The 23,580-nt window shown below is 44.3% G+C and overlaps 1 protein-coding gene and 1 long non-coding RNA gene across 3 annotated transcripts in view; both read right to left on the bottom strand.

Moving 5' to 3' along the window:
- The window catches only part of TGFBR2 (transforming growth factor beta receptor 2), a 91,741-nt gene extending 77,975 nt beyond the window's left edge, over positions 1-13,766 (bottom strand). The window contains exon 1 of one of the 2 annotated variants that reach the window (XM_060638451.3): positions 13,132-13,766. In XM_060638451.3, coding sequence (XP_060494434.1) covers positions 13,132-13,225 — 94 coding nt within the window. In that variant the 5' untranslated portion in view covers positions 13,226-13,766. The remainder of the gene's footprint in view (positions 1-13,131) is intronic. The other variant, XM_060638450.3, reaches the window with a different exon arrangement.
- On the bottom strand, positions 519-13,119 carry LOC144612798 (uncharacterized). The gene is made up of 2 exons (XR_014135256.1): positions 7,798-13,119; positions 519-1,697 (listed from the first exon to the last, which is right to left on the bottom strand). It is a non-coding gene; the product is annotated as an uncharacterized LOC144612798 (long non-coding RNA).
- Positions 13,767-23,580: the final 9,814 nt, after the last annotated feature.

The raw sequence follows: 23,580 nt of genomic DNA, 5'->3' as shown, positions 1-23,580 counted from the left end.
GGTAGAGAATGGGAAAACGTGGGGGAGCAGAACAGTCAAACATAGAAAATCTAAAAGCAAAAGGATGTGTGAGGAGACCCAGTCTGAATGGAACCAGGGTCCATAGCATGCTTGAGAGAAGAAGGGGAAATGGGGGGAGAGGACTGGCCTCATTCACGCATGCAATCATCAAACCCATCCTGTGAGTCTTAGGAACCATCAGTCAGTCTTAGGAACCAAGGATACTGATGCAGCGCCTGACCTCAAACAGAAAGCAAGGGCCGTGTAATCAATCCCCGAGATCAACAGAGAAGATCCATGGAAGGCTTTCTAGCAGGGGTCACCTGTTCAAAATGAAGTCTGTGGAGAAGATTTAACTGATGGCCATGTGTATTTATTAAAGAGAAAAGGGACAGAGGGTGTCCATAGGCAGAAACCACTGAGCTTCTTACAGACGGCAAGGTAAGAGTTCAGATTTTCATTATGGTAGCATGATTTAAGAGCAAATATGAAAGCAAATGGTTATGCATTTCATGTAATTTGGTTCCTGTTGTAAATAAACATCTGCTTAAGAGATTCGAGGTATTAAGATTTATAGTTATTCTGCTGAATAAGTTGACATTTGATATAAAAGGCAGCAACATGAGATACAAGTTTCAATGGAAAGTTTTTTCAGTTTTTTGTTTATTTTGGTTTTTGCCAAATACAGTTAAATTGTCAAGAAGAAGAAAAAAGTCAGAAGATAAAGTTATTTGAAAAAAATAAGATCAGGAAGAGGTATGAGAATTGGTTGTTGTTGTAACTGCTAGTGACCCAAAATTCTTAAAGATGAAAGTAACCAAGGTGCAAAAGAACCTGCCTTATGGTAAATAAAATACAGTCACCAATCACAGAAAAAGCCCACGGTGGTGCTTAGAACATCTAAAATAAATGTTGATGGATTCAAGAAAAATTTAGTGAGTTCTCACTCAGCATCAACCAAATAAGTTTCTCAAGGCAAAAGATTTTTTTTTTTTTTTTTTTTAATGTTGAAGAGGAGAACCATGTCCCGAAAAACCGGGCATTTATTCATTACTTTACTGGGGACATACTTTATATACAGCACAGTGCTACCCACTTTCAGAAATGCCAAGGTATGATAGCTCTTAATTAAGGCCTACAAATGTCAAGGTAGTCTGTGATTAAAAGCCTAATGAGTAAACGTGATAAATGCCATGAGTTCAGCAGAGAAATGGATCCCTAGGATCTTGGTTGCTGGTCAAGGGTAGAGCCATGGAAGACGCTTTGGGTAAACAGGGTGAAACTGACTCAGTAATTGACCTGAAGCGCTGTCAGAGCATTCGCCTCTACTAGCCTCGGAGCATTAGTTACATACGGTTTAAAGGGGGCCTTGTAGCTAGGGAGGACTCAAAACACCCTCCGAAAACCAGGAGCTACTACTCCCCTGGAATCCTTCTCCTCCTCAGTGGCAGAAGCAAGTCTGATCTGATCTCCCAAAATCACTGTAGATCCTTTGACTCCTCTGTGCAAAATGCTTTAATGCTACTGGAGCAGGACTTCTCAAGTATGTACATGAATCACCCCGGGATCTTGTTAAAATGCAGATTCTGGACCACGCGTTGAGTAGCCAGGTATCAGAACATCTTCAGTTGCTGTTATCAGGGGATGATGTAAAAGCAATGTTTTGGTGTCAGAATGCTTGAGCTCAAGATCTGAACCTCACCTGTATTATAACACATGAAAAGTAGATGTTAAATGAGGTTCCTGAAGGGGTGAGCAACTAGGACAAGCAGGGCTTGCTGGAGGTGATGGAAAAACAGAAAATAGCAAAAAAGGAAAAGACTGGTTGGCCTGTGGCTCCTTGCAGTAAATAAACAGGTGATAAGAGGCAATAAAAATTATATGGTTAATTATAATAGAAATGATAAGAATAAGAGAGTGCTCAGGATGGGCTGAGACTGTTAGAAAGTATTTTACAACAATAGGATTTAAGGGATTCCACAATGTGACCGTGGGTTGTTTTTTTTTTTTCCTTTTCACATATTTGAGGTCAAATTTTATCAACATTTTCCCCCAATCCTATGGGTTTTGGGGAACAACATATAAAAGTGAGATGTAGTAATAAGATAGCCACTCAAAGGAAAAGTTAGAAGATTCCTCTTTTGTGCTAACTGGTGTCTGCAGACACTACAGAAATGCAATTACGGGGCTCATAGCTACTCTTCTGCCTAAAAAAAGCAGTCTGCAATCTGCCAATCTGTAGCAAATTCTGTCTTTTCTGAGACTATGTTAAGAAAAGTGGTAGAGAAATCTTTGAAAGGCAGGAGAAGACTAAATATATTCAGACGAGTTTCCTTTCTCTTCCCAAAAAACCCATAGAAGCTCCTTTAGGACGTTCTTTTCCTAGACACGGCAAAGCATTTCATAATTCTCTTCCTCAGGAAAAGCCTTCCCAGACACTGTAACCAATTCAGGGGAAAGGGGGAATGAGAACGCCATAATTAACCAAAGAGAAATGGTATTACCACCAAAACCAAGTCAGTCTTTTCTTCAGCAAGGAAGAAGTGCTAGGTTCAAGTAAACATGCTATTTAGTCAGGGTGTATGCTCAGGCACCTGTACCAAGAAATTTTCAAAATAACTATGGTTTCTTTTTCTTTTTTCAAGAGTAGTCCCCTCCAACAAACTCCAAGTGGATGTTTATCTGTCAGTTCTGACCTGTCATGACTTTTGAGTTTTCTGCTTAGATTAGTTAAGGATTATGTTTTCTGAGTCAGTTTCAATGATTTCCTCCACTAAGCTACAAAATGAAACATTTCAAAACAGAAAAAAAACTGGAAATATCATCTAGTCCAATTCTTGCCACTGTATGTAGAAAAAAATTAGACCTAGGGCAGAGGGACTTAGGCAAGTCACCCAGACACCTTGGTTGTCATAACACACTTTAGTCTTCCTCAGCTGTCTCCCAGGCAGAATCTTCACTCAAACTAACGGTCAGATCTGGGTTTCATTCAAGATCAAGGTTCTGTGATAATTACATATTTACAATTTCTTTTCTACTTGGCATGGGGCCTCCAAACTAGGGAAATGATGAAGGGTTTAGCTAAGCCTGGGGGGTGGGGGGGAAGTTTGGGTTTGGTGATGTAACAATGCAGACTTCAGTCTCTGTATGGGGGTGGGGAAGGAGGCACTTCTATTTACTTTTTAGGCCAAAAAGCAAATCCTACCGTTAAGCATAGAGTTGGATCTTGTGAAGCTTTTAAATTTCAGGGCATTTTTTAAGGAAAAGAATACAAAAATTAAAAATAGAAATTTAGGTATGAAAGCAAATATTTAGGATTTAATATGGCATCTTACATGTTACAAATTTTAAAAAGCTACAGATACCACAAACATGAAATTTAAAAAAAAAAACAGTTTTTATTAACTGTCTGACATACCTTTGAAATATTTTGGCTACCTTTTTTGATTGCATACTCTTTGATCACCTCTTCCAAAGATATTTTACAATATTCTCTATAGAGATAATAGAAAAATATTTCAGGGGTGCCTGGCTGGCTCAGTTGGTTAAGCATGACCTTTGGCTCAGGTCATGATCTCACGGTTCAGGAGTTTGAGCCCCGCCTCGGGCTCTGTGCTGACAGCTTAGAGCCTGGAGACTGCTTAGGGTTCTGTGTCTCCCACTGTCTCTGCTCTTTCCTTGCTCATGTTTTGTCTCTTTCTCTCTCACACAAATAAACATTAAAAAGAAAGAAAGAAAGAGCTCAATCTTTGCTCTAGAACTGTTGATCAGAATTTGTAATTTTTTTAAAAATATTTAAGCTTATTTATTTTGAGAGAGAGAGAGAGAGAAAGCAAAAGCAGGGGAGGGACAGAGAGAGAGAGAAAGAGAGACAGAATTCCAAGCAGGCTCTGCACTGTCAGCGCGGAGGCTGACACAGGGCTTGAACTCATGAACAAGATCATGACCTGAGCCGAAACCAAGAGTTGGACACTTAACAGACTGAGCCACCCAGGTGCCCCTGTAATTTATTGTTTAATAGCTTGGAAAAAATTTATTTCAGCTTTGTAAGTCATTTTAAGTGATATCCTATAACTATTTGAATTGCCTCTAAATTTGGGAAAACCTCCATCAAGTTTCTTTTATACGTGAGCTGTGATATTTAGGGCACCGCAAGATTTCTTTTTTTTTTTTTTTTTTAATTTTTTTTTAACGGTTTTTTAATTTATTTTTGAGACAGAGAGAGACAGAGCATGAATGGGGCAGGGGCAGAGAGAGAGGGAGACACAGAATCCGAAGCAGGCTCCAGGCTCTGAGCCATCAGCCCAGAGCCCGACGCGGGGCTCGAACTCACGGACCGGGAGATCGTGACCTGAGCTGAAGTCGGACGCTTAACCGGCTGAGCCACCCAGGCGCCCCAAATTTCTTAAATATTCTTCACCTTGATGACACTCGCTAACCACATTGCCAGTCCCCCTTCCAGAGCCAGGAGATGGGCCTATACCAAGGATAAGCCTTGCAAGTTACATCCCACCTTGGCATACCATATATATTCCCTACATACTTATACATCCTTGAATTCCCCCCAGTCCTTCCAAATAAAGGGCCGGTTTTGCTCCTTGAGGACATAAACGTTCCACAATGCATCAATGGATGTATATATTTCATTTTCCTACTGAGGTCACAAGACAGGCATGATGTCTGATTACTTGGCGTATGAATCAAACACTATTTTATTTAGCTAAAGAGATTAAATGGGATAATAAATGAAAAACACTAAAGCATCAGAAAAATGTTGGATATAATCATTATTTTTCTCAGCCTCTATGTCCCCCCCCCGCCCCACCCCTGCTACAATAGAGAAACTACTATGTCGATTTAGGCAGCCTCGCCTTTGTATAGTATGTAATGTAACAACTGGGAAGCCAGGTGTCTAAACCAAACCATCTTGGTTCCAATCCCAGCATAATCATTTGCTACCCAGGTAGACTTTGCTAAGTTTCCTAAACTCCGGAGGACTTACAATGAGCATTATAAAATCTACCTCATAGAGTTGTTTTGAAGGTTAACTAATAGAGGGGCACCTGGGTGGCTCAGTCAGTTGAGCGTCCCACTTTGGCTCAGGTCAGGACCTCACAGTTTGTGGGTTTGAGCCCCGCATCGGGCTCTGTGCTGACAGCTCAGAGTCTGGAGCTTGCTTTCTTCATAGTCTGTATCTCCTCTCTCTCTGCTCTTCCCCAACTCGTGCTCTGTCTCTCTCTTCCGCTCTCAAAAATAAACAAACATTAAAATTTTTTTTGAAGGTTAACTCATAGAGATGTGATGCTCAGCATGATCCAGGAAGTAGCAAGATCTCAAGAAGCGAGCTACACACATTATTGGGAAACCTGTTCATGAAGGCTCCTGAATAAAGCTTCCTGGAGAGAGAGAACTTCCTCACTCACAGGGAGCATGAGGCCAATTCGATATCCCTGTGTAGAAAAGTTGCACAGAGTTTTCGGATGGCCAGTCATATCCACAAAGCAGCCGGCTGAGTTTCCTCCCAAGTCAGTGAATTCTCTGTAATGATTTACAGCTTTCTCAGATAAGACCTGCTGTGGCCTACGCTCTAAGTATGTACCAGACTTCATATTCTCCTTCGAAACGTTCATGTTTGTTCTGCCAACTCCCCGGCTCCCCAACATGCATAGTTTGGGCAATCTATACCTTTGATAGGGTCAGAAGGGCTTCTTCCTTCTTAGCACTGTTCTACTGTTCTTGTTTTCCTTACAGAGGTTTGAGAGGGCCACGGATACTCATGTAAAAATATTTACAGTAGTGGAAGAAAACATCTAGATAAGTCTCACCCTGCCCTAGTGTTCCCAACACATGGAGGAAATGCAACTAGGCATTGGGAAATCTTTAAAAGAAAAAAAATGTATACGTGAAATAGCACACAGAACAAGTCAAATGAATAGAACTAAAGTTTCCTTCAAGAAAATACTATGAGAAACTGAACTGCACACACACAAAAAAAATACGTTATAATTACAAACAGAGTCTTAGCTTTTTCATGAATGACCAGTCTCTCCAGGGAAAATATAATGCAATCCACAAAATCTAAGTTTGTACCCCACACCTCTGCAAAGGAATGTTCTTGAGGCCAGATGCATCCCCAGCACTGGAAGAGCCAGGGCCAGGACAAATAGAGGCCCACACACCACAGGGCAAAATACTGGAAGTTCTAAATTAAGCTGAGAAACTATTCAGTAAAATAGGTTTTGTCCTACTTCCACTGACAAAATATATCTTCATAACACTTTGCAGGACCAAGTATCATTTTAAAACTCTTGAGCTACTCAAATCCCTCCCTAGAACTGGGTGTTTCGGGTAAACATTGTCCGGGGCCTGGCCAACAACATAGCTTCCTCTTTCCACTGCCCCTTCCATCCTACATCAAGAGGGACCTTGTAAGATATGTACAGACACACAAAGCTGTAACACTCCCCTGAACACACCCCATACACACACAGCTGCCCCTTAGCCATCGCTCAGGTGCACAGACTAGTGGCTATATGGGCCCTCACCAAAATGGACCAAAAGGTCCATATAGTCTGTCAAAGCTAACAGGGCCATCTGGACAGCGAATTGTGGTTCCCAGGTACCTGAAACGTGACCTAAAAGAGGGAGGAGTTTGGATTCAGAGGCCCAGAGTCTCCTCACCCCATGGACAAGGGGTCTGACTTGAGAAGAATAAAGGGAGTGCCCTCTACAACCAAGGGCAGAGGACCCTTTTGCCCATACACTAGGCCTATATTTTAACTGAGCTGAAATAAACTGGGAGGGGGAGGAGATCTCATCAGAAAGAAAGAAAGAAAGAAAGAAAGAAAGAAAGAAAGAAAAGGAGGTGAGTAGGCAAGGAGGGAAAGAGGTGGGGGGAGGAGGGGAGGAAGGAGGGTGGGAAGGAGGGAGGGAAGGAGGGAGGGAAGGAGGGAGGGAAGGAGGGAGGGAAGGAGGGAGGGAAGGAGGGAGGGAAGGAGGGAGGGAGGGGGTGAGTGAGCTGCATATTTTCAGAGCAGACAGCCTTTCCCACTCACAGCCTCACTAGTCATAGGCACTTAGTCTGCAGCTAAAGCCATCCTAAAGAGCTGTGCTTCAGCCCCATAAACAAAACAAAGATGCTAGGGAACCCATAAGAGCCTAAGCAAGCCATGCTGAGTTGACTACAAAGGAGGCAGTTGCTTCCTGCTGAGTGCCAAGACCTAAAAAGCTGATCATAGCAAGTAAAAGGCCGGAACTTATCATGAGGAGAAGAATGTTAACCACCTGCAAGCCTTCAGATTGGGTGGACCTCAACAGTCCAATCTCCCCCCTTTGGTATGCCTGATAAAGTCTGTTCCTTCTGCTCTCACCAACAGTCATTTGCGGCCTGTATGCAGAGGCTGACCCTACGAGCCTGGAATTTCGGCAGAGGCCCCTTTTGCCCACACGCTAGGCCTGGATGGTGCTTGTCCAATCGCCGCCAACAGTCAAACCATGGGTCACATGAAGGCCTCTGTGATCAGACTAGAAGAGTAGAGTTTCCTCGCAAAGAGACTGCCCTATCTTGATTTTCTGTAGTACAAAGAGAGTCAGGAAGGAGGCAGATCACGTAAGCAGAGCAAATCATGAAATCAGAGGCACTGAACTGATCCTATCAGAGGGTCACTTTCCCCTTGCTGAAACACGGGGACTCTTCACGCCCTCCCGAACTTCCATCTCAACTTCTGTACTCACAGATACACCACGTAAAAGAGCCAAGCAGAGTGCAAGCCGGGCAAACTTTGAATACACACACACACAAACCTCGAGTGACCTTGAGCAGACTCCATCTTCCCCATTTATAAATAAAGATAGCAGGCTTCTTCTGAAGATTAAATTAGATCAGCCATGTCAAGCAACCGGCTGCGAGCAGATTTTCAAATGCTGGTTTCCCTTCTCCCCACTTCTCCCTGAGATGAGCTAATGTGCCCGCTCGGCCTTCTAAACCCTCCTGACATGCCAGGCAAGGAAGGAGAATGATCGCGGTGCCCAGGTCAGAAGCAACAGTACGGCGGGGGCGGGGAACGGGACACAAGATGACACGGAAAACAGGTAGCACAAAACACGTGGTGAGTGTTCTTACTGCTAATGCTTCTCTGCTAAGTCACTTCCCCTGAGAATCATGCCTTAAATCGGCCAAAGCTGTAAGTGAGGACCCAGAGAGCGGAAGGTAACAAGGTAGCGGAGTTATGCTTTTATGTGGAAATTGGCTAAATAATGCCATGCTCTAGCCAGGAAGTAGGTTTCCTCTGCACCCTATTTTAAACTGTTTTGGTGGTTTGCATCAGACCTAAATAACATCCACACAGCTCTGCAGCACAGAGAGACTGCTCGAGGGCCACTCTGCCCTCAGACCAACTCTGCGTCACTGCTTATAAACCAAAACATAAAACCCTGATGAAAAAAGAAACTTAAAAGTTATATTTAGATTTCAGCACTTCATTTTTAATTAAAGTCTCCTTTCGACAACCTTCTAGAACAAAAAAAAAAAAAGGACAGAGAATTCAGGATTTACTGGAGAATTTCTTCGGTGGAAACCCTAACGTTTTGGAAGGGCTTAGAATGCCTAATGCTAATTCAAAATGCATAGCTGAAGGGACTGGATGAGAACTTTCCTTCATGCCTTGTCAGAAGTTGAAGCCTCTTATTCCATATCTCACCAGAATAAGAAAACAAGGACATAGGATAAAAACAGCCACACTGCCCACTTAGATCAGAGCCAAAACGATTCCTTTCCTTTTTAAATGTTTATTTATTTTTGAGAGAGCGAGCAAGCAGGGGAGGGGCAGAGAGAGGGGGGTACAGAGGATCTAAAGTGGGTTCTGTGCTGACGGCAGACAGCCCGATGTGGGGCTTGAACTCATGAACCAAACTCACAAACTCTGACCTGAGCCGACGTCAGAAGCTCAACCAACTGAGCCACTTAGGCACCCCGGAGCCAAAACTATTCTAACCAAAAGTAAGATTTTACCATTCAGACAAACTCCCGATACATAGTGATTGCCTAGTTGTTAAAATGCTTGGCCTGGATTGTACCAGCAGCTCAGGTCAACATTTCCTGGGTGCTAAGGTCTTAGCTCAACCTGGGGTTGAGGTTTCTTTAGGCAGATGACACTTGAGCAAAGTGTTGTTGTTGTTGTTTTTAAGTTTATTTATTTTTGAGACAGAGAGCATGAACAGGGTAGGGTCAGAGAAACAGGGAGACACAGAATCTGAAACAGGCTCCAGGCTCTGAGCTGTCAGCCCAGAGCCCGACGCGGGGCTCGAACCCACAGACCGTGAGATCGTGACCTGAGCCGAAGTCGGACGCTCAACCGACTGAGCCACCCAGGCGCCCCTTGAGTGCAGTCTTAAAGACAAGGGAAAGTTATTCAGGGAGCCGGAGGTGTGAGCAGAGAGCAGCTTGAACAAAGACACTAACTAAAAGGGCTAAACTATTCAGGGCGTGTGTATACAGGATGACAGGGGTACATTGGGAAAATGTGACACTTGGTGGGATGCAAAGTCTCAGAATCAAAGGACAACCAGATCATGGAGCATCTTGTGAGGCCTGATTGAGGACTTAATAATAATGAAAGCTGCTATTTATTGAGCATTTATTATGCTGTGGGCACTGTGTTAAGCACTTCAAAGCTTTATTTCATTTAATCTTTACCATGGCTCCATAATCCCCATAGCCAGTAAGCAGGAGGTGGTTCTGGAACCCAGGAGGCCTCAATTCCAAAGCTTGTATCTCTAAGCCTATCCTCAAAAGAAAGACTGGATGGGCACATTGGGTCTACCACAATGGCTACAGAGTGGGGAACCAGGGTGGCCCAAGTGGGGACCTACAACATGGCAGGTATAGAAAAGGACAGACCAATGGAAAGAAAAGATGTTCAGAGGGACGGAGAAAAACAAACATTCAACAGGCACTCCTATAAGAGCATTCAACAAGCAAACGGGCTTTTGAAAGAGGGGTCTAGGAAATAAACCACCAGGGTTCATTAACGCCTCCAAGTGCACAGGGTTAAACTATGTGCCCTTGTTTATGGAGGCCTTTCAAAGTCCTTGCACGAGGCCTTTCACACCCTCCCAAACGTTAAACTCAATGAGAGCAAAGACCAAGTCTCATCTTATTCATTCAGGACAGTGTCTTCAGGTCTGAGCCTGGCACAAGAACATACTCCATAAATACTGAGAAGACAGAATGAGTACTGGCCACTTTTTACAATGGCACCAATGAGGTAGCTTTCTTAATTGGGAACTTCGGGTTAAAAAAAATAAAGAAAAAATTTTAAAGTAGCATTGATAACAAAGGATTGGTAAATTAAAATGGAAACCATGTGCGGCACCTGGGTGGCTCAGTCAGTTAAGCGTCTGACTTTCAGCTCAGGTCATGATTTTGTGGTTCCTGGGTTCAAGCCCCACGTCCGGCTCTGTGCTGACAGCTCGGATCCTGGAGCCTGCTTCGGATTCTGTGTCTCCCTCTCTCTCTCTCTCTCTGTCCCTTCCCCACTCACAACTCTGTCTCTCTCTCTCTCTCAAGAATAAAGAAACATTTAAAAAAATAAAATGGCAACCTTGTAGCAGTTATGATAGCTACACAGACTGTAATGAGGACTCATCACCATGGGGTGCTACCTTGATAAAAGGCAATAAATCCAAACTATGATGAGTTTTTTGTATAAACCATAACGGGTGAAAAGTAAGCTGTTATTAAAGGAAGTGGCCTAGGGGTATAAATGTGTCTTCTGGAAAGCAATAGGACCAAAGATCAAATTCCGGGCCTAGCAATCTCTAGTCTCTGACCTTGACAAAGTAAGTACATAACATGATTTTAGGAAAGAACTTTATCTGTGTGACACTTTTACCAGCACTGAGACCGCCACAGAAATCTCTTGTTAGGGATTTGAAAAGTACAAGCGGCATTTTTCAGATCTGAAGAGTTTTTTGACATTTAAGATTTTCCCCTAAAGACTAATTACTTAATTTGGGGCATTCGGGAAGAGTGGGTCTACGAAACAAACAAACAAACAAAACAGGATTTAAGAACATTTCTTCGAGAAGTTCGTTCTTATGCTGAAATCCTCTGCCCACTTATCAGTCTGCCAAACAGAAGATGGGACTTACTTAGGTGACCTAACAAGACACGGTAAACAATCTCATTTCCTCCCATCTTATCACACATTAAGATGCTCTGAAAAAGCCTGGACAGTTTACCAGTTAGTTTAGAAAAATCCTGAAACCGTTTACTCACATGGAAAATTAAAATGCAAGTGGAAGGTAGGTTTCTTGTTTTCATTATGGCTACCTTCAACCTTCAACTATCCTTGAAAATTTAATTTCAAATGAGTCCAAATTCAAAGTGATTCCTTAGTTCAAATTCGGAAACTTTAATTCCATCAAAATAGGAAACCTGTGGGTTTTGCAAAACTGTTCAAAAGCCCGAATGAAAAGCCACTAGGCTCTTAAGCTAATTGTTTAAAAATGTGTATACAGATGAAATGAAACGGACTCATGAACCACTGGGTCTGGAATTTGAAAATTCATAAATCTTATCCTCGTAAACAAAACCTAACCAAATCAGGGCCTGCTGATTTCCTTCTTTCGTAATCGGAAACGAAGAGTTTTAATGACTTTTAACGCACTCGGAAAATGAAGGGTGCTGTTTCAAAGCTTTACTAGCAAAATATAGTTCAGTTTTTAAGTATCTGGAATATAATCAGAGACAGTCGAACACTGTGGCGCTGCAACGTCGGAAAACATCCAAGAATGAAATACTAGGATCTTATGAAACTCAAATGCGCGTTAGGACGTTATGTTTACAACAGTTCTTCTGCCTTATTCCACTGAAAACTCCCATCTCCATGCCACGTTCCCTATGAGGCATCATTTTAAAAAGTTCTCAACCCTCTTCAAATCCTCTGAAAGGTACCATGTAGAACCCGGTGCTTCTCTCTTCTGGACAAACATAAAGGTCAAGTCTGCCTGTGGCCCCTTGGGAAAAACAAGCAAGTACCTGGAGGTGATGTGGCCTGTCAGATCCTCTACACTTCCGTCCCAAATCTACCTACACAAGGCATCTCCAAATCACCGAAGGGGAAAGGCAGCGACAAGCGCTACCAATGAAAGGGATGTAAAACTATCCCAATGTAACCATTTTACAGATGAAGGAACTGAGGCCTCGAAAGGTCCAAATACTCAGTTCACCTTGACCCCAGCTGCAGACACTCAGTCGTCGGAATCACAGCTGCAAAAACTTTAACTTTTAAGGTCCCGGGGGTTCCGCACTTTCCGCAGCAAGTCAGTAAGAACTCAATTCCTGCATTTTTCACCTTCAGAAACCTCTAGGAAGCGTACGGACGGTCAGGAATCGAACCTTTCCAGAACCCAGCAACTCAGGGAAGGCAGGGCTGTCTTGCTCCAGGCCCCATCTCCAGCACCCAGCACCTAGTAGGCACTGAGTTCGTAATTCCCCGCCTTCCACCTGACCATCCCTGCTCCCCTCCCCGTCCACGCCCAGCCATCAGCGGGGCCAGAGAGCTTTCCTCGGGAAATTGTTTCTTTCCTTGAAACTTGCAGACAGCGACTGCGGGCCGAGAAGCCGGCCTGGGGCGACGTGCGGCGCCTCCCCCGAGCGAAGGCTGGACTCGCTGGCCACTGAAGGGGGGTGGCTCGGCCAGACCCGGGTGGGCGCGCGGCTTCGGCCCGGGCCGCGGCGACCCCAGGTGCGCCAGCTGCTCTGGCTGCTCGGCGGCCTCGGCTCCGGGCCGCGCGGCTCCCCTGCCTCCTTCGGATGCCCAAGCAACTTCTCAAACTTCCCTTTCCGGGGGTGGGGGCGCGCCTCGGACGCGGCCGGCGCAACGCCTTTCCTGGCCGCACAAAGGGGGCCCGACGTGCCCCGCGCCCCCTTCCCCTCGAACTTTCCTCCTCTTCCGAAAGAGAAACGCACACCCCGGCGCCCCTCGGGGAGCCGGGCTGCGTGGGTGCCGCCGAGGGAACTTTGCCGTTTCCGCCCGAGCGCCGGGCGCCCGGGGCCGCCTGTCAAGCGCAGCGGGGACCCCCGGCGCCCCGCCGAGCCCGCCTGGGGCGGGGGGAGGGGGCACTCACCGGACTTCAGAACGTGCGGCGGGATCGTGCTGGCGATGCGCGTCCACAGGACGATGTGCAGCGGCCACAGGCCCCGGAGCAGCCCCCGACCCATGGCAGCCCCCGCCGCTCGTCATAGACCGAGCCCGGAGCGCAGCGGACGGCGCCTCCCGGAGCCCCGGCTGCGCCCCCGCGCCGCGCCCTCTCGGGACCCTGCGCCGGCCGGCCGGGCAGATGCGCGGGCCAGATGCGGCGCCGCTCGCCAGCCGGGAGGGGGCCTGGAGGCCGGCGGGGCGCGGGGAGGCCCCCGGCGGCCGAGGGGAGCTGCGCAGGAGGCCGGCTCCTGCCCCCGGCGAGTGCGCGCGCGGGGGTGTCGTCGGTCGGTGCGCGCGAGTGACTCACTCAACTTCGCCCGGGCGCCGCGGGGGAAACAGGAAACTCCTCGCCAACAGCTGGGCAGGACCTCTCGCCGCCCGAGAGCCTTCTCCCTCCGCTCGGCTTTCAGCCCTCGCTCTCCCTCCTGCCTGCCAATCACGTCCCTGAGACCGGCCCCTCCGAGGGCTTTGGCAAACTTTCAGCTGCCCCCGCCGCCCTCAGGAGTCGCTGGCTCCGAGCGTTTGCCCCCCCGCGTGACTAAGGGCACGCGTCTCAGAAAGTAGCCGAACACCGCGAGTCTGCACGCTTTGCACGAGCTCCCGCCCCAAGCATCCTCCCCCTCCGCACACCCCCCTTTGCATTGTTCCCGGGTGCTCCGGGATCGTGTGTTCAGCCCCCCAAGTGCAGCCCCCGCGAGCGGATGCCGAAATCTGAGGCGTGAGCGCAGTTTTGTTTCAAATTAAATAGCAAGTAGCGCCTCGAGAAACTTTTGTTTCGTTGTGAAATGTTTTCCTTACTGTAGGTCCAAGTCCGGAAGTTTTTTTTTTTTTTTCCTTTTCCCCCCCCCCCCTTTTTTTTTCCTCAAGCTTTAATGTGCGTGTTAACCAAATGAGTATCTTGCTAAAATGTAAAATTTCTGATCCAGGCCCCCCAAGCTGCAGCGTTTCTGAGGAGCTCTGGGGTGCTGCCTCCCGTTTTGAACTGCCCCTTCCTGGGGGGTGGGGGTGGGGGCGCTTCAGTGAGTGTAAAGGAGCAGCCACCACAGAGGGATAGTGGTGGGACATTTCATGTGCAGAATGGATGGAGTATGGCAATAAATGTTAATATCAGAGTGGCCCAGGAGTGAGAGAAGTGCCAGGGTTTGCACTCCAATACTGCCTGTGAAGAGAGAAAGAAGCCTTAGCGCCTCTGCAACAGGGAAAGCTGGGGCAACCTTGAACCCTCCCTTCTTGCTAGGCTGACCAGGTTTGCCCGAAGAGATCCATGTGCACACCTGTTTTGAAGTTCGATCATTCAAGGAGCCCCTTTTCCTTTCCCAAGCGTCTTGGTTGGGTAGGGAATTAATTACATGCTCATCCCAGTTCCAACCGTGTACGGTTCTCTGGTCAGGAGATCTTCCAGCAGGTTACACAATGAACTTATTTCCTTTATCTGAGAGAAACATTTGCAGAGGCAGGTGGCCAGGTTCATTGGGAATGAAAGCAAATAGCTCTCCCGGGAAACCCAACGCCGGAAAACCTCCCTGTCAATCTAAGAGTTCATTTGCTTGATCCTGAAGCCATCAGCCTTGATGGTGATTGGTGATTGGAACAATGGTGATTGTTCCACCCAACACGGAAGCTGCCTCTGAATGTCTCTTAGGAAAAGGCCGCTTCCCAGCCCTCTTGTGTTCCGGATGCTGGAAGTGCAGGGAAACCAGGAGGGGCCGGGCATCTTCTTGCTCAACCACAACCACCAAAGCTGGTGCCACTTGAGCCACCAAGGAAAGTGGAGTTCAAAATCTGCTTCTTGCCATTTCCTCCACTGCCAACCCTTGGGCGGGAGTCTCCCAACCACCCATCCCCAGTCCTGGCCATTCTGGGCACCCAATTTCTCAAATCAGAGCTAACGTCCATTTTTCAAAGTGCAAACCTAATTATCCCAGTCCTCTGATTAAATGCATTCAGTGGCTTCCCACTGCTCTTGAGAGAGGGTAGAAATTCGATCCTTCAATTCCCTTCCTCTCCTGCTGAGAGCCTTCTCCAAATTCCCTAGAGCATGTCCACTACTCCTCTTGTACAGAGCCACCCCTAGGGCCCCCTTCCTTCTCTCTGTTCTTCCTTTCTTCTTCACCCAGCCAATTCCTCGTCTTCTTGGTAAATCCCAACTTCCTTGATGGACACGATTTCCCTAACCTCTCTGAATAGACTTTTTATTATGTGTTCTCTTGGCACCCTTATGCTTCTCATTTTTAACACTTACTACAGGTATCGTTGTGTCATTATCGGTGTCACTCTTTCACGTCTATTCCTCTCCCCAGCTCAAGTCCAAATTGTTTGAGGACAGGGATTAAATTTTTCCCTCTGCTCACCATTGTGAGCTTAGTTCCTAGCATGTAACAGGTGTTTAATAAATAGCTGTTGGATAAATGAAAGAATGAGTTAATAAAGATTTAGAAGAAAATTGGACTTCAGTGCCCTACTTATTCCACAGCTCTGGAGAAGGCATTCTATTACCTAATAAATTGAGATGTAAACAGGCTAGTTTTTAGCTACAGGTGATGTCACTATTACTTCCTTTTCTTTAAAAAGGAGAAGTGTGTGGGTATTTTCTCTCTTCTTTTTTTTTTTTTTCTAAATTTGCCCAAGTTCCTCTGGACAGCTTACATATACTTCCTTACTCCTCCAGACATACTGAGAAGCAAATAAATGCCCAGGTGATCCCAAAGACTTTTTTTCCCCTATATTTAATGCAAAAACAGATGTTTTACATTGTCAGAGGCCAGGTTTAAGATACTCAGTTCCATGGCAGAGAATTTAACTGGAGGGCCTTTGCCATCATGTGTTAGTAATGTTGACTTTAATGTTGTTTGCCTTTAACATTTCTGATTTAATCCCCAATCTCCTGTGAAATTGAGAGTCTGAATTCAGCATTGCCAAATGCAAACTCATCCTTTAGAAACCATCAGTCCGATGAAATCAGAGGCCTGTAAACTCACACATACTGCAATTTGGCAATCTTAAACATTTGTCAGTATGACCTTCCTTTTGGGATTCTCGCCGTAAAAGAAGTCTGATACTCTCAGTTAAAACATTGCTTTCACACAGAGTTTTATATTTGACTCAATATAATTTTCAGTTAATAGACATATGCAAAACTTGAGGCCATTTGCAGATAGAAGCAAAAATTAAAACCCCAACTCCTCGGGACTTAAAAAACAAAGAGTAATTTTTAGGCCCTTACCAATTTGAAAAACAATAAAAACCAAGTTGAACCAAAGTTAAACGGCTTGAGTGTCTTCACATTTCCAGTTTTACAACCTCTGAGCGCACGCGCGCGCGCACACACACACACACACAATTGCACTGAATCAAAATGGTTAATTTAAGCCCTGCATTTTCCAGTTGTGATAAGCCAGAACTTTCCACTCCCCTCAACTTTTTGACACACAGCTGCTGAGGTTACTGGCAACCAAAGCAGTTGACAGAAGACTGCTCTTCATAGAAATCAATCATATTCTGCATTCTCAGCTCTTATCTCTTGACCAATTCTCCTCCTATTGTGAAACAGACCAATGAACACTGAGACAATACTGAATGTGTGAGAACCACCCACCCCTTTCAGAATCTTACGTGATGTTCGCTCCTCCAGGAAATATTTTGTGATTCCTCCAGCTTCAAATGATCTCTCCTCTCCCAGAGGGAACCCAAGGAGCATTTCGTTTATTTGACCTATTTTGTAATGTTTATCCCATTCTGACACGGAGTGTGTTATAATTATTCATTATTTTTTTTGGAATCCTACCCCCACACACACATACTTGTAAAACCCTTGGAAACATAGATTATTCATTTTTCAAATTTGAACCACACTTTGCGCCCTACAGTACTCCATGTATGTTTCCTGTCTTCGATAAAGGGAAAAAATGAGAATATCTGTTTTTCTCATCCATCCCCTTATTTGCAGTTCTCTACAGATATTAATAAAACCTGCTATTATACCACATGTTTAGAGAAAGCAGGAATTGTTTCTTTTGGAGAAAACATAGTTGTGTTTTAAATTGCAAAAATAATGTATATTCACTTTAGGTGGAAAAAAACCTAAAATAGAGATAAGCGAAAGGCAGAAATCAATAAAAAGATCCTTCACTCTATCACCCAAATATAATCACTTGTTAACATTTGGGAGCACGTCCTTGCAGTAGTGATCTGAGTTTCACTTTACGGGTGAAGAAACTGAGGATTATACAGATAAGAGAGTTGGCAAAGTTCACGTAGCTAGTAAGGGACAGAGCCCAGGTTTATGCTGACGCCTGTCTAGCTCCAGAGTCTACACTCTAGAATAAGTTGATCAAGTGGTCGATCCTAACCACCTGACCAGCCTGATCATCACACTATTTTGGGTGACTATGGGCTGGTGAGAGCCCACCCTCTGCTATCACTACTTCCTCCCTTACTCATTGGTCAGCCCATGGCAGTCACCTCTCCATTGGAAAGTATTTTTGCTTAGCAAACATCTTGTCTTTAACTTGTGCCATGGGTGGGCATATTCCAATCAGGGGCTTACCTGCCTTCTTGCTCTATTACCTTGGATAGTAGGAGCCTGCTCACCTCTCTCCCTTGGCATTCTCTCTCCTTTGACTTCAGTGTTGCTCTTCCATTCCTATGTTATGGACTAAATAATATCCTCCCCAATTCATACATTGAAACCCTAACCTACAATATGACTAAATTTGATGATAGGAGCTTTGAAGAGATAATTAACATTGAAAGAGCTCATGAGGTTAGGGTCCTAACCCCATGCGATTGGTATCGTCATAAAAAGAGTTGCCAGGGAGGCAGAAGTGCACACACAGAGAAAACGCCACGTGAAGACACCGTGGAAGGCAGTCAGTCACCTGCAAGCCAAGAACAGAGGTCTCAGGAGAAACCGAACCACCAACGCCTTGACCTTGGACTTCCAGCCCCTGGAAGTGTGAGAAGTAGATTTCTGCTGCTTAAGCTGCCCAGTCTACGGTACTTTGTTACGGGAGTGCTAGCAGATTAGTGTGCCCAATTTCCTGCTGTTCCTTCTCAATATCTTGACAGGTTTGTTTTCCTCCGCTCATTGGTCTCATGCTAGTGCTTACCAACTCTGTTCTCTGCCCCTCTCTCACTCCTCCTGGGAACACATGCATTTGTATGGCTTCACTAATACATGATGATTTCTAAATCTAATCATCAAGCTCTAATTTCACCTAAGCTAACATTATTCCATTTGCCTACTCGACTCTTCATGGATGTTCCACTGGCATCGCATACACTCATAATTTTAAAATTGGACTCCAAAGTGCATGTCCCCTTGGTACATTCCCCATATGGAGAAAAGGCTCTATCTTTAAAAAAAAATTTTTATAAATGTTAAAAAGGGTGCCTGGGTGGCTCAGTTGGCTGAGCATCCAACTCTTGATTTTGGCTCAGGTCACGATCTCAGGGTCAGGGGACTGAGCCTCCATGATCAGTGCAGAGCCTGCTTGGGATTCTCCCCCTCTCTCTCTGACCCTTCCCTCCTCCTTTACCTCTTTCTAAAGTTAAAATTGAGAGAAAATTGTATAAAGGCTCCAACTCCAATGGATAGCCCAAGCTAGAAACATTAAAAATCAGCTAAGAGTTAACTTCTATTTTACTTTCTTGAACTAAGTGGGCATTAGGGTCTATCTATAGCCCTGATAATATAATTGTCACAACGGTGATAAGCTCAGGCTACGACAGAAGCAGGCACCAGGGGCCAAGAACCAGCCTGAGAGTGAGAGAAGACTGCAGGGAAGGAGTGCCTTTTGAGCTGAATCCTGAAGCATGGTCAGGCCATGAAGGCCTGAGGAAGCATGTTGCAGATAAACAGATCAGCCATGAGAAGACAAGGGGAAGTATGAGCGTAGACTGGGCCGGGAAATACAAGGAGTTTAAAATGCCCAGAGTACAGATTTGAAGGGATTTTAGGTTGTATTTTTTGGCCCCAGTTCTGCACCCCTCCCCCCGAATTCATGTTCTTTGCCTTTTGAGTGTGGAGTTCCTCCCACTAGAGGCAAAGGGTTCTCACAGGCAAAAACCATCATGGGGTCCATCCTGGGGCTGGAGGTGAGGAGGGCAAGGCAGCTTTAATTTAGATTCTTGGCATCATCTACACATTTGATTATTTAGGAAGTTATAGGATACAGCCAACACCATGGCTGGCTTGCGCAAAATTTATTCTTCCCCTTCCTCCTTTGTTATCAGAGTCTAATTTTGTTTAGGATATGGATTTAACTGTGTCTTAGGCAAAGAGCCTGTCCTGGTTTGTCTGGGCAAAGAAATATAAAAAGGAATACTACTGGGGCTTGTGAGAAAGTTTTCTTTCCAAGGAAAGCCACTCTTCCCACTCCTGTTTCTTACCTTTAAACATAATTAGGGGAGGCTGAAGCAGTTACAGGGATACAGTCACCTTTCAACAATGACAGAAGGCCAAAAGTATCCCAAAGTAGAACTACTGAACCGATATAAGTAACCACCTCAACTTAGACATTATCTGAGTATGGTAGGTAGTCTTCACAGATGGCTATGACCCTTTCCTTTCCTCACTGGCTTACGGTTGCTCCTCAAGAGGTGGGATGGATCCTCTTTTCTCTTTTCTCTCTCCTTGAATCCAGGCGAGCTTTCTAACTTACTTCCGCCTATAGAACATGGTAGAAATGATACAGTGCCCGTTCTAGGGCTGGCCTCAAAGAGAGACTTCTCTCAGAAACCAGTTAGCAGGTAAGAAGTCTGAATACCCTGCAACCATATGCTGTGAGGAGGCCCAAGTGAACCCCATAAGAGGCCACATGGAGAAAGATACCCAACCAGCCACCAGCTATTCCAGTCCTCCTAATAGAGGCATCAAACACATGAGTGAAGAAGCCATCTTGGACTTCCCAGCCCCAGCAAATGCCAGAGGGGATAGAAATCAGCAAGGTGATCCCAGTCCAGATTGCAGAATCACAAGACATCATAACTGATATCATGTCGACTGTCAGTTCCAGTCAAAATTCTAACTAATACAGAGAAGTCCACTAATGAAATGGAAAGAAGGAGATGTTCCAGTCACCACATGGCTGTCAATCTGTGTACCAAATACAGAATCACATCAATTATGCCTTAACTATATGATTTCTCCAATTATCTTGGAAATCACACAATTACATTCTTTATGTATTTGCATTCATAAAGAAATGCATATTTACATGTATATGTTTGCTTATACATAGCAAACGTGTAAGTGAACCAAAATTTTGTTATTTTATTTTAGTAGTTATCTAGTTGTGGACATTAACAGGGAATCTCAAAACCCAATAGTGGCCCAGAGTAGCTTGGGCTTGGAGAAGCCCTTTTTTTTTTTTTTTATGTCAAGCTAAAGAGTTTATATTTCATATGTCAGGTGATGAAAACATTGAAGGAAATTTTGATCAAGGGAGGGAGATGATCAGAACTAATCAGATAAGATTTTCAAAATAGTGATTAAAAGTCTGAAGGATGCATCTGAGGGTGTAAGACTATGTCGGGAAAACAACTGTGAAATCACAAGTCTGAGCCAAAGGAGCATGGGAATGGAGGGAAATCAATGGATAAGAAATATATAAAGAGCTCAGTTTGGCAGAAACTGGTGTCTGAATTGACATGGGACGAAGCAGAGGGATAGTCTTGCAGAAGATGGTCCCCAAAACATCCTGCTTAATAATTGTAACCAACATTGGTCGCCCAGCACATTTTATGTTGCACACTGTTCTGAGTTTTTAATATAAATAAATGCCCATAGCCCTCACTGCAATCCTATGAGGTACGTGGTATTATCATGCCCACTTTACAGGTTGGGATACTAAACCACACAGAGGTTGAGTAACAACAGAGCCAGAATTCCAGCCCAGTAGAGACCAGCTGCATATCCCCGGCTCTAAGCCACTTTGTCATCTACTGTCCTTACAGTGGCCACCCCTTAGATTTCCCCATAGACTGTGGCATTCTTGAGGCAGGAACTGTGTTTTTCACATCTTTAGCTTCCTGTGCATGATTTATGTTTGTTGCTCAATAAATACCCGTGAATGATAAGATGATGCAATGAATAGACTCCATAATCTGTAATATTAAAAAACTGAGACTCTACAGATTGTGAATCTGGGAGATAAAATCCATAACACCCTCAATGCCTGACTACCAAATGAGGCTAGAAATACCTGCCATGGAATTTAAACGCCAGCATAAACTTCCTCTTACGTTGTTGAAAAATGCTTCCCATAAGTGAAAATGGTATAAATAAATGAAAATAGATTTTATCTCCCAAGAGAACGTTTATATTTTTGATAGTTACATTGATCAATTTCACCCTGGTAAATGTTCATCTCTGATTTTTAAGTTTAAAAAAAAAAGAAAACTGCAACAAAAGAGGTTTCATTTTTTATTTCTATTTTTAAAATTTTATTATGATTATCATTCAGTTGAATAAGTAGTTATTAACCAAATGATATTATAAGACTTGAAAGTTAGACACTTAGTCAAACTTAAGTTATTGCTTTAAATTACAACAAACTGTTTTAGTTGTTCATTTCGCAGAAATACAAAATTACTTAGTGGTACTGGTTCATCGGCTTACAAAATTATACCTTAACGTGAGTTTATTTAGTTGGTCTCAGAAAAATAATGATATAACCATATTAATTTATACTTTTAATTTATACTTTGATTTCATGGTATTACACATCTCAGAGCATGTAATACGCATGTGTGCTAGACTCGATGAATATTTGAGATCTTCTGATAAAACTTTTGTACCCTAGTCAAAGGGAAATATTTTGTGAGTAACGGTAGCATCTAGAAAGCTCTTAGCGAGACTGCACCCCTAAGCAGTTTTTGCCATATTTATCTTAGATCAACTCCAGCCGGTTTGCTAAGTGTCATGTGGAAGTCAGAAATGAATTTTTGTTGGTGAAATGATTGTTGCTCAAGACATATAAATTGGCTTAAAGAGGGAGCCCCAGGCCTAACCCAGTATCCTGTGTTTGGCTTCTGTTGGAAGGTTCTGACCCTTGATCTCAGATTAACTGAATCCTACTGCTAGAAAACGGTCACATTTTCCTGGAGTGACTATTTCCTGCAAAATACTTTCAGAGTGTGTGAAAGGACAGAGAGCAGAGACTTCACTTTTCCACAGAGGAGGTGGACATTGGCTTACTTAATAAATATACATACGTGTAGCAGAATTCAGTTTGAGACTTGCTTCCAGTGTTAAGTGTTACCTGGTGGCAAGGACATGGGGAGACCTTGGGTTCTCAACCCATTTCTAATTTCCCCCATCCACCAAACGTATGCAAACGTTTGGCAATGACAAAATGTCTTGAGTCAGTTCACAGCAGTTCTATAAACGCAGAAGCTTTAGTTTAACAGCTAAGAACAATTGCAAAGAATATTTGGTAACAAAACACTTATGCTTTAGTGTATCAGAGGTGAAGAATTCACAGTGTGAAATGTGCTCTTGCATAATCATTTGCAAAAGTCTCAAGAGGTGATTAATTATTAACCCACTGAATCATTGGAAAAGCATGTGCTACATGTGCCTTCGGGCATTTCAAAGGGGTGCCTCCTTCCTGAAGTTGACAATAGACCCATTGGTTCTTGTTTAGAATTGCCATGGTGAGTGCTTATCGCCAAGTCATAACAACATCAAACCATCTGCTCCTTGCAGTCATTCCTCACCTACAGGCTATCAGAATGCTACTCGTTCTTTAGAATTCCAGAGGAAGTAGTTCAGAGAGGCTGCCTTTGACATTTATCATTATCTTTTGCCTCCACACACAAAATCAACTCCCGAAAGACAATTAAAACAGTGGGCTATTTTCCCAACACTTCATGTTTTATTTGACTGATTTTATAGACACCTCTTGTTATGCTCTACTTTTCCTTCATCTCAACCATCTGCTCCCATGAAACGTATTTGTTTCTTTCATGGGGAACACCCATATTCCCCAGGACATTTTTCTCTAAGGAAAGAAAACTCGATCTTGGTCTTACCATAGACCTTCTATAGGTTTTCAAATCAGGGCTTTTACACGAATATCTTTTACAGAAAAATAACGATTCTGTAGATAAAATTCTACTTCTGGGTGAAGTGTACAATCTCCAGCCAGACCTGAAAATAATGCTGGGGTAGTATTTTCCAATTCACAAAGAGTCCCCACACACCAGATCTTATTTTCGCCTCACGAAAACCACATGATGTTGACAGGGCGAGAAATTATGAACTCCGTTTTGCAGGCGATGAAAGCGAGATTCCAAGACATTAGTGACTTGCCTGAGGCTACACAGCTAGTAAGAGCCAGAACACCAATTGGTTACCTGACTTTTCTTTCTT

The sequence above is a fragment of the Panthera onca genome, chromosome C2 (assembly GCF_046562875.1).
Source record: "Panthera onca isolate mPanOnc1 chromosome C2, mPanOnc1 haplotype 2, whole genome shotgun sequence".
Classification (NCBI taxonomy): Eukaryota; Metazoa; Chordata; class Mammalia; order Carnivora; family Felidae; genus Panthera; species Panthera onca.
Note: the sequence above shows the minus strand (reverse complement) of the source record. Positions and strands in the feature narration are given on the sequence as shown.